The 16911-nt window shown below is 39.4% G+C and overlaps 1 protein-coding gene across 2 annotated transcripts; it reads left to right on the top strand.

Moving 5' to 3' along the window:
• The first annotated feature begins 5735 nt into the window (after positions 1-5735).
• MPZL2 (myelin protein zero like 2) lies at positions 5736-16757 on the top strand. 2 transcript variants are annotated; one of them, XM_054523744.1, is made up of 6 exons: positions 5736-6035; positions 7029-7195; positions 7478-7688; positions 9921-10068; positions 12830-12905; positions 14980-16757. In XM_054523744.1, exons 1-5 carry the CDS (start codon positions 5981-5983, stop codon positions 12891-12893), a joined length of 645 nt encoding a protein of 214 aa, XP_054379719.1. In that variant the 5' UTR covers positions 5736-5980; the 3' UTR covers positions 12894-12905; positions 14980-16757.
• The last annotated feature ends 154 nt before the right edge of the window (positions 16758-16911 follow it).

Raw genomic sequence — 16911 nt, 5'->3', positions numbered from 1 at the left:
CACTGGTCTCCTTGTTTTTCTTCAAATACTCCACACATGCTCCCGGGAGCTTCAGGTCCTGTGCTGTTTCCTCTGCCTGGAATGTCCTTCCTCCTGATCCACATGGTTCACTACCTCACTTCATTCAGATGTTTCTTAAGTTTCATCTTATCAGAGAGGGCTTCCCTGACCACCCCTTGTCCCTTTGTTCACTACTTTATTCCTTGTGTGCCCAGGAAAATGCCTGGCGTGTCATAGGTACCCAAAATGTGTTTCTTAAATGAATGAATGAATGAATGAATGAATAAATGATGTAGACCTTTGATTCACACCCATGTTTCTCTGACCCTAGAGCCTGTAGCTGCTAGCCAGCTACACTGGATGGTTCCTGTTTTGGGAAGCCTTCCCAAGGCCTCCAAGGCTGGCCGAAGGACCCTGGCTTCTGTGTTTCTCTGATCACAACTCATTTCATTTGTCACATTGCATTGTAATTGTCTACTTATTTGACTGTGTTTCCTAAGATATAGTTAGCAACTTGAGAGTACACACTAATTTCTTGTTTGGAATCTAGCACAATTTCTAGCAACAGGGCTCAATAGGTATTAGAATGAATCAATCTCTCTGAGTCTCAATTCCTCATCTATAAAATGGAGATATCTATGTATCATCTTGCAGTTACGGAGATCAGAACTAATATATGTAATATGCCTACCACAGTGCTGGGTACATGGTAGGCACTTGATAAATAGTAATTTAAAATTATTAATGGTAATTTTTGTTTGTTAAAATCTACCAGTATTCTAAGGTATGTCTACATTAGAATGATATAATGTAATGAATCTCCAACACTTTATTACTGAATTTGTGTTGTCATTTACTTAATGCTGAAGAAACTTGGTGAATGTGGGAGCAAATTTCCTCTTAACATTTTATTATGAAAAATTTCTAACATGCAGAAAAGTTTAAAGAATTATACAGTAAATACCTGTGTATCCCACCTAGGTTCTTCAATTGACATTTTACTATACTTGATCACATATCTATCCATCCATCCATCCATCCATCCACCCACCCACCCATCCTTCCTTCCTTCCATCCATCCATTTATCAATGCATCTTATTTTTGATGCATTTTTAAATTAAATTGCAGACATCAGGATGCTTCCCTGTAAATACTTCAGCATTAATGAGAGTTTAGAATTTGTTTACAATTCTTTTAAAAAAATTACTGAAGTAAAACTTACATTCAATTAAATGTACAAGTCTTAAGAGTATACCATTCAAAGGGTTTTGGCAAGCGCATAACTCAAACCCTTGTCAAGATGAAGAACATTAATATCACTCTAGAAAGTTCTCTCATGCCCCTTCAGTCAATCCCTGCCCCCATTCCCCCAGGGGCAAACACTACTTTTATACTTTTTTCATGACAAGGTAGTTTTGCCGGCTCTAGAACTTCATATAAATGGAATCAAAGAGTTTATACTGTTTTGTGTCTGGCTAATTTGTTCAACTTACTTTTGAGATTCATCGTGGTGATATGTATCAGTGATTTGTTCCTTTTAATTGCTGAGTAGGATTCACGATATGAATATTCTACACAGGATCCATTTTTCTGTTGATGGACCCCTGGGCTGTTCCAGTTTTGGGCTATTATGAATAAAGCTTCCATGATTATTCTCCTACAAATATCTTTCTGTATATATAATTTCATTCATCTTGGAGTGGAATTGCCAGGGTGGCTGAGTGTTTAGCTTCATAAGAAACTGCCAGCCCTTTTCCCAAACATCTTAACTAAGTATAGCCACAAACAACTAAAATTTACTGAATGTTTTGTGTGGGTGCTGAGCATAGAGCTTTAGTTAATGTATTTCACTTGATTCTTAACATCCAGACTATGGGGTAAATGTTACTGTTCCCATTTTACATATGAGATAACTGAAGCACAGAGAGTTAGATAACTGCCCAAGGTCACACAGCTAGTAAGCAGCTGAGCTTGGATCTGGATCTAGGCAGGTTGGACTCTAGCTCCTATACCTCATGCCTCCTAGAATATAGTAGCAAAAAAAAAAAAAAAAAAAACAAGAAAAAAAGTGGCTATTTCTTTTCTCAGGAAATTAATGAACTTCCTAAGAATAAAAAATTGGTCATGGTAACCAATTTTAACAAGAGATAACTGGAACAATAATAAGAGATGCGGTGTTCATCAATAAACACAATATAATGTAAATTCTCACCACCATTTAGATGTGGTGTGCATGGTTAATGGGGAGGTAGATAAATTCATTTATCAAGGTCCCTTTATCCTCCTGAGAGGTTCCTTAAAGTTATCTTCAAAAATGCCCCATCTCTCTAGCCCTGCACAATCTATGTAGCTTCCCTTGAGAATAAGTGAAGCGTTAAACCACTTCAGAGTCTCTTCTTTGGGCTGGTTAATAAGGGCATGCTGCCTCTCCTCTATAATTACCAGAAGAGCCTGAGGCTTATTGGAGAGGTGCATATCAGCTGTAATGAGGTGGGGCAGAAGAGCGTTCCCTCCCACGTTTTTTCTAAACTCATAGAGGCTCAGTTTCAGGCCCAGACCTGTTTTGGAATATCTCTAGGAAACTTCAGGCAAGAAGGAGGGCCACAGGGAACAGAACTATTCTCTTGGGCTAAGAGCCCACCTCTCATCTAGGACTCTTGACAGCCTAGCCTCCCTCTCTCATCTTTGAAAAGCTCTCTAAACCCAGAGAAGTTTTGACAAAGGATGCTAGAGATTGGAGTTGTTGGTTGGGGAAGGCTGGGGGTCCCTGAGTCTTTGGAAAACAGATGCTGGTCTACCTTTTCATTCTGGCTCATAAGCCAGGATCCCAAACGAAAGCCAGGAGTGAGTGGTGGTTGGTATCCCAAGACTTTCCTTCTTGTTTTTAACGGTTCCGGGAAATACCAAAGTAATTCTACTTCTAGGGATGCTCTTCTCGGGTCACATATTAGCCATCCCCAATGGGTATATTTGTCAGGATCAAGTCCACACTCCTTAGGATGGTGGATGAGGGCACTGCCCGGGTGGACCTAGCCTCTCACCTGACCTGCCACTCCTCCCTGTGCTCCAGGTTTGAGGAACTGCATGCTAGTCCCTGTGGGTACCACATTCCCACCCATTTGTTCCAATGGGAAGGGCTTTGTTTATCCTCTTTCCAGAATTCCTATTCATCCTTTAAGGATTGAATTTAAAAATCAAGAATGTGGTAATTATTTGTTTACTTCACCTTCCTTTCTTATATTATTTCCTCCCAGATAGAAATATTCTATGTATGTCTGATTTTTTTTCTAGTAAAAACATATGAACAGAAACTTTTGAGTAAATGAATGCTTTATTTGATCACCCTAAGAGCTAAATTATTTGTTTTCCTTGCTTCACACAATGCTAATTTCATCTTAGGTGAAAAAAAGATTTTTGCCTAGGAGGTTGAGAAAGGCAACTTTTGCAAATATTGATACAGGCCCATTGTCCCTTCTGTCGTCTGAGCCCCCAGTGAGTCTCCTGCTGGCTAAGGTCTGTATACTCACTAGAAATCATTTTTTGGGAAATGTGTAGAGGGATGGGACAGATGAGATTCTTTCAAAAACTATTGGTATCTCACAATTTTAAATGACAATCAGGATCTTTCTCTGGAAAAGTTTAGAAAGAAAATGGTGTCTTTGAAAACTTTACTTTTCTTCTTTTCAATTTCCAGAACTCCTCTTCCTTTCCTTCCATTTGCCTGGACACAAACATAACTTAGGCCTTATGTAGATGCCTTCAGTTTTGGTCTAAGTCCTGCTGACTGGTGTCCAGAAAACTGTGAGGGGCAAACATCCTTTTTATTTAGCATTTTCTTTTCTTAACCTTCTACCCTTGGCCTCTTCCTTGCCCAGCGAGGTGAAGTGGTTGACTGTGGAGCCACTCCTGCTAACTGGAAGGAATTGGGCGTTGCCAGGCACTAGGCCAGGAACTTGAACTCAGCTGAGAAGTGGGATCTGGATAACTCCCGCCCCTCAGAGCAAGGCTGGCAGCCAGCTCTTGGGCGTTTGGCTACCTGGGGGAGGGATTTCTGCTCCTGACAACAGGCAGTTTGTTCAGTTCTTCCTGCCCTGATTCTTCTCCTGTTGCTTTTCACTGCATCCCTGAGCTCTTTGGTAACTCTACCTCTCACCAGTTTTCGCAATTTGCTGTAGACTTCAAAATCCTGGCTCTACCTCTCCTTCCTCTGTAGCTGTATTTCCCTGCAAAGTTGGAAGCCAACCAACATCAAGTTTCCTTAACTCTTTCTTTCAGGGTCCTGGAGCTGAACTCTTCTGACCTACATACCAGAAAGGCTGTATCTTATCCTTCCTCACCACCATCTGAAATGTTCCCCCAGCAGACTGATTTTAGGTCCCTTTCTGAACTAGAAGCTGACAAAGATGCCACACAGTTTTCAGAAACTCTCACCATGCTAACAGATTTTCACTAGCACACAGCTGGTCTGCATTTGGGGCCACCTCTGTTTTCTGAGTTCCAGCACAATGGATTTTTGTGGTTGTCTACCTGTTTTTGCTCCATGCCCATGTCATCTTTCTCCTGTTGTTTTCTGTTTTCTGCACTTCTGCATTCTCCTCTCTTTTGGTAGAATTTTCTCTTTTCTTCCCTCTTTATGATGTTTTATTTTTTTCTACTCAGCCTGCCACCTTCTCTTGTTCCTGCCACCCTTTCTGCTCTGGATTCAGCTAGAAGATTTTATGAGTGACTGAAGGGTTTCTAGACTGCTAATCCAGGGATAAAGGCAATCTGTCTTTTTTCAGGGTTAGATTCCCAGCCCAGCCTACTTCTTAACTGCATGTGTAATCTTCATCCCCCTCCTACCGATGTTTCTGTGCCGCTTCATTAATCTGTAACGATGACCCACCCTCTTTCCAGACAAGGAGGCATCTTTTCTCGTTTGGATTCCTCAGCTCTTTAGACTTCTCAGTCATTTAGCTATTCAAAAAATGACAGATGAAATCCGAGGCACAACAAAGTTATCATGAAAACCTTTTCCTTGAGAGCCCCATGTCTGATTGTTCATATTAGCTGTTATTTGGTGGAAAGAACACTAGATTTTTAAGAAAAGTTCTGGTTTTGCCACATGGTAGCTGTGCGACCTTGGGCAAATCATTTACCTTCCTCGGGTTCGTAGCGTCCTCACTGGTAGAATGGGAATGCTTCACAGGGGTGTTATGGAGATGAAACAATCAGCAGGAGAGCACTTTGTAGATTGCACTCGGATGGCAGGGTGAATGAGCAGGGATGGTGTCCTGATTTGTTTTTAAATTCTTCAAAGGTAAAGGATTGTTAAGCGTGGAGATTTGATTGGTTTGTTTCTGCCAGGTCTCCTGGAAAGCTACAAACTAGAAGAAGTGCAGGAATCCTTGTGGTAACAAGGGTATCAGCTTTTTGTCCACAGAGGGTCCTAAGGAATTCCGACTCCCATTTTGAAATTGTATCGAATCCAGTCCCAGGTGAATGTGGCCCTGGGGTGGTGCTTTGAGAAGTGGAATCACTGCAGGACAGTTTCAACATTCACTTCCCAGGCAAGCCTAAAGCCTGTTTTAAAGGGGCGTGTGAGGGCCAAACCCATAACAGTCTGGGACATTTCAGACCGGCACCACCTCCTCTGGCTGTTTCCGAGGCCATCTAGAGGCCAGAGCCCAGTCAGATTAACTGAAAGTAAAGAGAGGACTGCAGGAGTTTGGGACCTTTGTGCAGACGTGCTCATGCTCGTTAGTGTAGAGGGCGGGAGAGAGGAAAGGAAGGAGGGCATTGGGAGCTGAGGCCCCACCTTTCATTTCAGAAAAGTGCACAGGCAGAGCGGGCTGAGTCACAGGCACAGGTGAGGAACTCAACTCAAACTCCTCTCTCTGGGAAAACGCGGTGCTTGCTCCTCCTGGAGTGGCCCTGGCAGGGTGTTGGAGCCCTTGGTCTGCCCGGTCTGGTCTCTGGGGCCAAGGCTGGGTTTCCCTCATGTATGGCAAGAGCTCTACTCGTGCGGTGCTTCTTCTTGGCATACAGCTCACAGGTAAGAGCCGGCGGGCTTCTCTCAGCGTTTCCTCCTTCACTGCTCACTCTATAAAGTTAGCTAATTGTCTTAGAAGTTGCAAGACTTTTGTTTGGGAGTCTGAGCCACAGATAGTTTGTTTTACTTTGGGTTTTACTGAAACCAAAGTTGGTGGACTATTTTTGGAGAACTGCTCTTGGACAAACAGGTTTAGGTGTGTTCAGCTGCCAGTGATTCAGGCACAGAGAGGGCTTTCTAATCTCAGGTTACATGCCATTTTTTTGTGTGTGGCTGTTCTCAACCTCCCACTGCTGGCAGGACTTGGCATTTGGATTTCTGTGTGTGGGTCTTTTCTGTGACTCTCAGCAACACCAGGAAAGTGGAGATTGTTAGAGAGAGACCTACTGTGATTTTGAAAGTGCCCCAACACACACATTCTAAATGTAAATATCAAGGTAAAAAAAATGCCACGTGGTACAAAGGTTCTAGGGGTGCAGGCAAACATAAGCTGTCTGGAGTTGATTAATTCAGTTTCTGTAATAGACTAGTAACAGTACGAAATCCACATAAGGACCCATCTGGAAAAGTTACCTGCTAGGAGACCACTTTACATACAATATATAATGCAAGGTCTATACATAATGTATAGGTCTAATCAATGTTATGATTCATTTTAATTTTTTGTTTATGCTTTCAATTCTATTTGTGGATGTTTGTAGTTTGTTATAACAGTTTTGAAGTCAGTACCACGAGGCGAGGCTATCATGCTGTGGAGAAAGTAAGAGCACTACGAAGGCTTGCTGTGTGGTAGTTTAGTTGTCACATGGAATGGGAGGGTCCAGGCTGCATACTGGTAGGAGTATGTAGATTCTGGGTGAAGTAAGTTTGGGAGCTGGGGCATCTCAGTTTCACTTTACTTTGTGTTACTCAGATATTTATTTTGGAAGTGTCAGCAGAGGTTCTCACAATACTACATCCCCTGTTAACCCTTCTTTTTCTTCTTTTTCATTGCAGCTATTTGGCCTACAGCAGCTGTGGAAATTTATACCTCCCGGGTGCTGGAGGCTGTTAATGGGACAGATGCTCGGTTAAAATGCACTTTCTCCAGCTTTGCCCCTGTGGGTGATGCTCTAACAGTGACCTGGAATTTTCGTCCTCTAGATGGGGGACCTGAGCAGTTTGTAAGTAGATTATCGTCATTTTCCAGGGTACTCTTGTTTAGGGAAATAATAAGCCAGTCCATTTCTCCTTTCCCTTCCAGTATTTTTCTTAGCAGCAAGCACAAGGTTAAGCTCGGAAACAATTCTTGGGACAGAGACTGAGAGGCCATTGAAGGGGAAAGCAAGTGACCGAGCCACAGACAGGACAGTTGGGTTTGCTGGCGTTTCACTTCTGTTCCCACCATCTTGGCCTCCTTGCCTGGGTGCTGAGTAAGAAGACCTTTTGCCATTTCCCCTCTCTAGGTATTCTACTACCACATAGATCCCTTCCAACCCATGAGTGGGCGGTTTAAGGACCGGGTGTCTTGGGATGGGAACCCTGAGCGGTATGATGCCTCCATCTTTCTCTGGAAACTGCAGTTCGACGACAATGGGACATACACCTGCCAAGTGAAGAACCCACCTGATGTTGATGGGGTGATAGGGGAGATCCGGCTCAGTGTCGTGCACACTGGTAGGTTATGCAGGGAACAGTGGTTTTGGAAAGGATGAGAGCTTGTAGAAAAGAAAGGGGCAATCTTTGTTAAGGCTGAGAGAGAGGGACAATCTTTTGTGATGGATAGAGAGAGGGACTAGCCCTTCAGAACTGGGAGCCTCAGAGGGAGACTGAAGAGTTCTGGGGTAAAAAGAGAAAGGCTTTGTTTGGCTGTGGAAAGAAACAGAAAGTAAAGCAAAGGAACTCAGAGAATCCGTTACAAAAATGGCATTGAGATTGTGAAAGGGACAGGGAGCAATTCTTTGATAAAAGGCTTACAATAGGTCTGTTCACTCACTCATTTATTCGAGATACTTATTGAGTACCTACTCTAATGCTAGGCAACGTCACAAGTGCATGACATACACTATCTCACTGAACCCCCACACCACTCTAGGAGGCAGGTACTAATAATGGTAGCTAACACTTACTGAGTACTTCCCAAATGTCAGGGGCTTTACATGACACATTTTATTTAATCTTTACATATCTCATCAGTTTATTGTGCATTTAATGCCTCCCATCTTGCCAATGAGGAAACGAGGCTCACAGAGGTTAAGTCATTTGCCCTGAGTCATGTAGCTGATAAATGGAGTAACTTAGTACTCAAACCCAATCAACTTTGAGTCTAAAACTGTGCTCTAAATTGGTGCATTGTATTGTCTGCATCCCTGTAAAGGACAATCTGGAAAACCATGCCAAGCAACAAAGAGCAAAGTACATGAAACTTACAAGTTGTAGATCTGGGTTTGAGTCATTGCTACCATTTACCAGCCATCAATAAGTCTTATTTTCCTTATCTGTAAAGTGAGAATAACACAGTGAGGATCATGGTGAGGATAAAATGAGATAATAAATGTGAATATGTCCCAACCTCTGAATTGTACTTAACAGCTACCATACACTGAGTGTTTATTTTGTATAGGCACAGCAAGGAACAACTTACATGAATTATTTTATTTTTTATTAAGAACTCAAGAGATGAATATCATTATCTCTGTTTATACATGAGGAAACTGAGGCTCAAAGAAGTTAATTACTTCAAATCACACAGCTAGGTATTTCAACTTAGTGCTCTCTGGTGTGTGCTCTTAACCAACACTACTCCAAACATATAAGCCTGTGCAGTGGTATGATTTCCTTTCATTCATAGTACAGTTTAAAACCATTTCTCAACGCCCCACCAATAGAGGGCTGTGTGACCTTGCAGAAGTCATTTGAGTATTGAAAGAAGTAATGTAATGGTTTTGGACCTGTTTCTTCATCTGCACAATGAACAGGTTAAACAAACAAAAAATCAGTGGTTCTTAAACATATGTGGGTAATTATTCTTTGAGAATCAAATGAAAGCCATGGCCCTACTTCCCATAAAACAATGGAGACATACAAAATGAGACATGGATTCTGTGGGCTTGCAGACTACCTTCCATCTTCTTCCCCATTCTCCTTCATAGAGTCAAGGCTGGGAATCCTGGGCTAGACATTCTCTAATGTCCTTTCTCGCTCTGAGGGCTTATGGAAGTATAATCAGAAATCAAGCTAAAGGACAAGAGAACCAGGGTTCACAGACTCTAGTGTGGCTTAGGGGACCTTCCCTCTGGTTTCCCTTTTCCATCATTTATCCACTAGACTAGCTTCCGATTTACTTTCCTATCCTCTCAGTGGCATGAGCTCCTTGAAGGTGATGTCTTTTTTGGCTCTGCATTTCTATCACAGTGCCAGGCATGTAGTAGGCCCTTAATAAATCTGAATAAATGACTGACTGAGTGAAAGTGGTGAGAAGTCAGGGAGAAATGGATTGGGCACTACGTTTGATGAGGTTAGCAAAAACCTTACCCCACAGGTAGTTCAACCCACCCAGTGGTTTTCAAAGCTGCATCAGAATCATCTGGAGGACATGTTAAAACACAGATTGCTCAGCCCCACCTCTAGTGTTTCTAATTCAGTAGGTCTGGGGTGGGGCCTAAGATTTCCATGTTCTCAAGTGATATTGTTGCTGTTACTTCGAAGACCACACTTTGAGAACAACTAAAGTATGTGTATGGTTCTTCTATTGCTAGTAGGACTTACAAGGTAATATAGTATTTTATGCATAAAGGTAGGATAAAGGAAGATTCCATCTATTGATTAAATGCATCCCTATTATGTCATTAGATTTCATTGTAGTCCTCTTCTTTTTAGAACCCTAATTTGATCTTTTTCTCCTTACAGTACGCTTCTCTGAGATCCACTTCCTGGCTCTGGCCATTGGCTCTGCCTGTGCACTGATGATCATAATAGTAATTGTAGTGGTCCTCTTCCAGCATTACCGGAAAAAGCGATGGGCCGAAAGAGCTCATAAAGTGGTGGAGATAAAATCGTAAGGCTGGGCAGTTCTGGGAAAGTTCTAACACTCTAATGGCGACTCTTGGTATTTTGCAATGGGCTAAATAGTTGCTGAACAGATGTTTTTCCCTTTAAGTAAATCCTATATAAAAGAATTCACATTTGCAGGACAGATAAATTAGGTATGAACTAGTAACTTTACAAAAGTTTTCTTAATTTTACAAAATATTTCTTTATGGGATTTCTTTACTATGTGGGGGGGTTGATTTTATAAAAATCTGCTATGTAAAGCTTTTCTAAAAAATCCCTTATGTTTAAAGTGAAGCATACATTTGTAAAAACCACTGGGCTAGGCAGTCAGCAGGGCCACTATGAGTCAGGGCTTAGGAAAGTCTGTTGTGCTGATAGCAGGTGTTCATTAAATGTATTTTAAAATTGAGATAAAATTTACCCACCATAAAATTTACCCTTTTCATGTTCACAAAGTTGTGCAGCAATCATCACTAATTGCAGAACCTTTTTAAACTCCCTCCCCTAAAGAAACCCCATATCCCTAGCTATCACTCCCTATTATCCCCTCCTACCAGCCCCTGACAACTACTCATCTACTTTCTGTCTCTATGGATTTGCTTATTCTGGACATTTCATTTAAATAGAATCATACAATACGTGGTCTTTCATGCCCAGCTTCTTTCACTTAGCATAATGCTTTCAAGGCTCATCCTTGTTGCAATATGTATTAGTATTTCTTTCCTTTTTATGACTGCATAATATTCCATTGTATGAATGTACCACATATTGTTTGTCCATTCAATTGATGGGCATTTAGGTTTTTCCTACTTGTTGGCTATTGTGACTAATGCTGCTATAAACATTCATTTACAAGCTTTTGTGTAGATCATATGTTTTTAATTCTCCTAAAAGTGGAATTGTTGGGTCTTATGGTAACTCTGTTTAGTTTTTGGAGGAATTGCCAGACTGTCTCTAAACAGCTGGACTATTTTGCATTCCTATCAGCAATATATGAGGGTTCTGATTTCTCCCCATCCTCCTCAACACTCATTTGTCTTTTTTTTTTTTTTATCATAACTGTGTATTAGGCCGTTCTTGCGTTGCTATATAAAAAAAGAAACCCTAAGACTGGGTAATTTATAAAGAGATTTAATTGGCTCATGGTTCTGTGGATGTACAAGCATGGCGCCAATGTTGGTTGGCTCCTGAGGAGGCCTCAGGGAGCTTTCACCAATGGCAGAAGGCACAATGGGAGCAGGCATTTTGCATGGTGAGAGCAGGAGAAAGTGAGAGAGTTGGGGGGAGGTGATACATAGTTTTATACGACCAGATTTTGTGAGAACTCACTCACTATTGAAGACAGCACCAAGCCATGAGAGATCTGCTCCCATGACCCAAACACCCTCCACCAGGCCCCACCTCTAGCAATGGAGATTACAATTCAACATGAGATTTGCGCGGGGACAAATATCCAAACTATATGAAGCCATCTAGTGGATGTGAAGTGGTATCTCATTGGGGTTTTGATTTGCATTTTCCTAATGACTTGATGTTGAGCATCTTCCCATGTTCTTATTGTCCATTTGTATATCTTATTTGGAGATGCATACATTCAGAGTTTGCCCATTTTAATATGGGGTACATTATTTCACTTATTCTTGTTGAGCTGTAAGAGTTATTTAAGGGATGCTAGTTCCTTATCAGATATACAACTTGCAATTATTTTTTTCCCATTCTGTGGGTTGTCTTTTCATGTTCTTCATAGTGTCCTTTGAAGAACAAAAGTTAAATTTTGATGAAGTCCAGTTTATTTTTTCTCTTTTGCTGCTAGTGCTTTTGTGTCTCATCTAAAAAACCACTGCCTAATCCCCAAGATCATGAAAATTTATGGCTGTTTTCTTCTAAGAGTTTTATAGTCTTAATTTTTACATTTAGATCTTTGATTTGAGTTCGTTTTTGTACATGGCTGAGACAGAAGTCCAAATTCACTCTTTTGCATGTGGATATCTAGTTGTTCCAGCACCATTTATCTCATTTCCTTAATAAATATTTACCGAAATAAACAGACCTTTTTTTTTTGAGACAGACTTTCACTCTGGTTGCCCAGGCTGGAGTGCAATGGCACGATCTCAGCTCACTGCAACCTCCGCCTCCTGGGTTCAAGTGATTCTCTTGCCTCAGCTTCCCAAGTAGCTGGGATTACAGGCATGCACCACCATGCCCAGCTAATTTTGTATTTTTAGTAGAGATGGGGTTTCACCATGTTGGTCAGGCTGGTCTTGAACTCCTGATCTCAAGTGATCTACCTGCCTTGGCCTTCCAAAGTGTTGGGATTACAGTGTGAGCCACTGCGCCCAGCCAAACAGAACTGATTTTAAGAAGCCTAAACAAACACAACTCTGAGGTTCTAGTTTGAATAGAATCAATAAAGATGACTTAGGTCAACACAAAACTTTTTATTTTTTATTTTTGAATAACAAATATAAATTAGAGGTGGGATACTAATGATAAAATAAGGTGTCTGCTTTAAAACTCTGGAGTTCCCGAATCAGAACCCAAACTGTATTCCCTTACATTCTGAAAAGTCTCTAAGTTCAGAGGTGTGAATATTATTAATTAGATGGCACCAGTTTAGCTCTGTGTAAACTTCAATCTACTCCCAAGTGCATGTAATTCTTCCAAAAATATGGGGGAAAAATACCTTACCTGAAGCTTCTGTGGGATTTACCTACTTGCTTCTTGTCTTGTTCACCTGACATTTGGTTTCTGCTTCTTTGTTACAGAAAAGAAGAGGAAAGGCTCAACCAAGAGAAAAAGGTCTCTGTTTATTTAGAAGACACAGACTAACAATTTTAGATGGTAAGGTTCACAAATAGGTTGATTTCTTTCTTCAGCTTTCTGACATGTCCGGCCCATCTCTATGTCCATCTGGGACATAAAGTGTCCCAGATCACTTTATGGCTGTTAGGTGTTTCCCATATGAAATTAGAGGAGCTGGGTCAGGGAGACAAAAGTCTTCTATTAGTCTTATGGATAGCTCCTCCTTCGAGTGTATTTTGTGCAAAAGATTAAGAAGCTGGACTCTACTGCCATTAAAGCTGAGAGAATCCTAAGGTTATTTGTGGCTTCGGGGTTATATTTATTACTACTACTACTAATAAATATTCAACAAGTACATAAATCTTTTTTAAATCCAAAGATTAGTATCTGCTTATTCTGTTTTTTTTTTTAATTGTAAACCAATTATGGTATTAAGAGAGTGACTCAATAGACATATCTGGCAGTTTTTACAGGAGAGTTTTTGTACTATTTGGAATTGATTTCAACTCCTCTCATTTAGTTATTGGCACTAATAACTACATGAAATGAATCCAGCTTTAGTAGTGTATAATTTTATTTTTCCAGTTTTCAGGTTCATCAGGCTTAAAAAGTAGGATAATTTATTTTTCTTGTCTTTGTTTTTGAGACAGGGTCTCAACCTGTTGCCCAGGCTAGAGTGTAGTGGTGCGATCTCGGGTCACTGCAATCTCCCCCTCCCAGGCTCAAGTGATCCTCCTACCTCAGCCTCCCAAGTAGCTGGGACCACAGGTGCGCGTCACTACACCCAGCTAATTTTTGTACTTTTTGTAGAGACGGGGTTTCGCCATGTTGCCTAGGCTGGTCTCACCTGAGCTCAAGCGATCCACCTGTCTCAGCCTCCCAAAGTGTTGGGATTACAGGCATGAGCCACTGCGCCAGGCCAATTTATTTTTCATATGCTCAGAATTTCTCCCATTCTCTGAAATAGGTCCATACATTTAATTTCTAGATGTTATAAATCCAGACATGCAAACTTAAATTTTATGCTCATCAGAAAGTTCTTGATATTAATGACTTTATCCTGTAAAACTCTGGCTATGTTACACGGGAGAAAATTTTTTATAGACCATTATTAGTTGCAAAGAGGGTCACATTTTTATAGGCTAAAGCTCCAGTGAAATACCTCAAGGATTTATAAAATAGAATATGGAGAAAAATGATTGTATTGTAAAACCAGAAAACCAAAATTAACATCAGGGAGTTTTTACCAACCAACGGCTATTGTCTTTTTAAAGTTAAGGGGATTATCTAACAAGGTGGGGTCATGGAAAATAAATATGGGAGATGTTTTAGATCAAAAGAAACTTAAGAGATGAACACAATCAAACTGCAATGTGTGATCCCCAACTGGATGAATAATAGTGTGAACAAGCTAGTTGTAAAAAAAAAGCTTGGAGGGGCAATTGGGAAAGTCTTGAATATGAAAATGTTAAATATATGGATAATATTAGGGAATTATTGTTAGTTTGTATTAGGTATAGTGATGGTATTGTAGTTATAAAGAAAATGTACCCCAATACATTTGGGGTAAATGTCAGCAATTTACTTTAAAAGCATAGGAAAAAAGCAAATAAAACAAAAAAGGCTTCAGAATTAGGTGATGGGGGAGATGAGGGGAGAAAAGAAAAGAATGAATTAATGAATTTAAGGGATGGGTAAATTCCACATACTCTCTTCTCTACTTTTCTATATGTCTGATTTTGTTTGTAATGAGAATGAGAAGTGGGGAGAATATGGAATGCATGTGTGTGAACAAGTTGTGGGTCATCCAAGTGTCCATGCAAGGTACTTAGAGGCTATGATTTAAGGATACTAACTCTGAAAATTATGTAATAAGGATTAGGAAACTTCTTTTAAAAATTAAATTGGGGGAGAATATGAATACTTTCCCTCAGAATATTTTCCTTCTAATAACATATATGTAATTCATAATGCCAAGTATTCCTATTGTACGCTTTTCAAATATATTATCCATTTAAACTTTTGTTTTGTGTTTTAGGAAGCTGATGATTTCCAAGAACAAGAACCCTAGTATTTCTTGAGGTTAATGGAAACTTTTCTTTGGCTTTTCCAGTTGTGACCCGTTTTCCAACCAGTTCTGCAGCATATACCTAGACAAGCAACATCCCTCTGGAGCCAGCACAGTACTCCTCCATATCACCAATCATACACAGCCTCATTATTAAGGTCTTATTTAATTTCAGAGTGTAAATTTTTTCAAGTGCTCATTAGGTTTTATAAACAAGAAGCTACATTTTTGCCCTTAAGACACTACTTATAGTGTTATGACTTGTATACACATATATTGGTATCAAAGGGGATAAAAGCCAATTTGTCTGTTGTATTTCCTTTCATGTATTTCTTTTAGCAGCATTTCTGCTACTAAAGTTAATATGTTTACTCTCTTTCCTTCCCATATTCTCAATTAAAAGGTGAGCTAAGCCTCCTCGGTGTTTCTGATTAACAGGAAATCCTAAATTCAAACTGTTAAATGACATTTTTATTTTTATGTCTCTCCCTAACTATGAAACACATCTTGTTTTATTGAATTTCTTTCAATATTCCAGGTGATAAATTTTTGTTGTTTTGTTAATTAGTCCAAGATTTACAATAGCACAACGCTAAATCACACAGTAACTACAAAAGGTTACATAGATATGAAAAGATTGGCAGATGCCATTGCAGGATGAATCACTTGTCACTTTTCTTCTGTGCTGGGAAAAGTAATCAACAATGTGGGTCTTTCATGAGCAGTGACAGACTGTTTAGTTTACTATGTTTCCCCCTCAATTCAATGATCTATAACAACAGAGCAAAGTCTATGCTCATTTGCAGACTGGAATCATTAAGCAGTTTAATAAAAAGATTGTGAAACAGTACATTCCAAGTTTGAAAATTCAGGACTGGTGAAAAAAATCAACCCTAAATGATGATAATTTTGTACAGTCTCATATAAAACTCTGAGAACTAGAAGAAATTATTAACTTTTTTCTTTTTCTTTTTTTTTTTTTTTTTATTCTAATTCACTTGTTTATTTTGGGGGAGGAAGACTTTGGTATGGAGCAAAGAAATACCAAAACTACTTTAAATGGAATAAAACCAACTTTATTCTTTCTTTCCCCTGTACTGGTAGATAAAGCAAACTTTATAAGTGGGCTATTGAAAGAAAAGTGCCTTTTAAGTGTTTAGTTTCCCAGTGTCTTTCCAAGCTTAAGATACAGAAGCATTTGTTCAAAGGATAGAAAACACCTAAAAGTTTAGGCTCAAGATCAATCTTTACAGATTGATATTTTCAGTTTTTAATCGACTGGACTGCAGATGTTATTTCTTTTAACAAACTGGAATTTTCAAACAGATTATCTGTATTTAAATGTATAGACCTTGATATTTTTCCAATACTATTTTTTAAAAAATTGTATGACTTACATATGAACCTCAATTCTCAAATTTATTACATATCTGTCTCATTCTGCCTTTTATACTGTCTAAAAAAGCGAAGTTTTAAAATGCAATTTTAAAACTGTAAATTACATCTGAAGGCTATATATCCTTTAATCACATTTTATATGTTTTATTCACAATTCTAACCTTTGAAAATATTATAACTGGATATTTCTTCAAACAGATGTCCTGGATGATGGTCCATAAGAATAATGAAGAAGTAGTTAAAAATGTATGGACAGTTTTTCCAGCAAAATTTGTAGCTTATGTCTTGGCTAAATAGTCAAGGGGTAATATGGGCCTGTTGTTTAGTGTCTCCTTCCTAAAGAGCACTTTTGTATTGTAATTTATTTTTTATTATGCCTTAAATACTATGTAAATAAACCTTTAGTAATAAAGAATTATCAATTATATAATTTGTGTATATACATATCTAGAAGTTCTACACTGCAGGGAAAACAGATGGATATATATTTGATCTTTACCAAAAAGTTTTCTTAGTAGAGACAACCTGCAAGTCAATAATGGATACAGTTAGTTTCTACTGGGTAAACAGAAGTATACG

Source organism: Pongo abelii, chromosome 9, assembly GCF_028885655.2.
Source record: "Pongo abelii isolate AG06213 chromosome 9, NHGRI_mPonAbe1-v2.0_pri, whole genome shotgun sequence".
In the NCBI taxonomy this organism is placed as follows: Eukaryota; Metazoa; Chordata; class Mammalia; order Primates; family Hominidae; genus Pongo; species Pongo abelii.
Note: the sequence above shows the minus strand (reverse complement) of the source record. Positions and strands in the feature narration are given on the sequence as shown.

Excerpts from the sequence above, each read along its gene's own strand:
- MPZL2 (XM_054523744.1), top strand. The coding sequence starts at position 5,981 with ATGTATGGCAAGAGCTCTACTCGTGCGGTGCTTCTTCTTGGCATACAG. Across the intron at positions 7,196-7,477 it reads ATGGGGGACCTGAGCAGTTT|GTATTCTACTACCACATAGA; the intron begins GTAAGTAGATTA and ends TCCCCTCTCTAG. Across the intron at positions 7,689-9,920 it reads GCTCAGTGTCGTGCACACTG|TACGCTTCTCTGAGATCCAC; the intron begins GTAGGTTATGCA and ends TTCTCCTTACAG.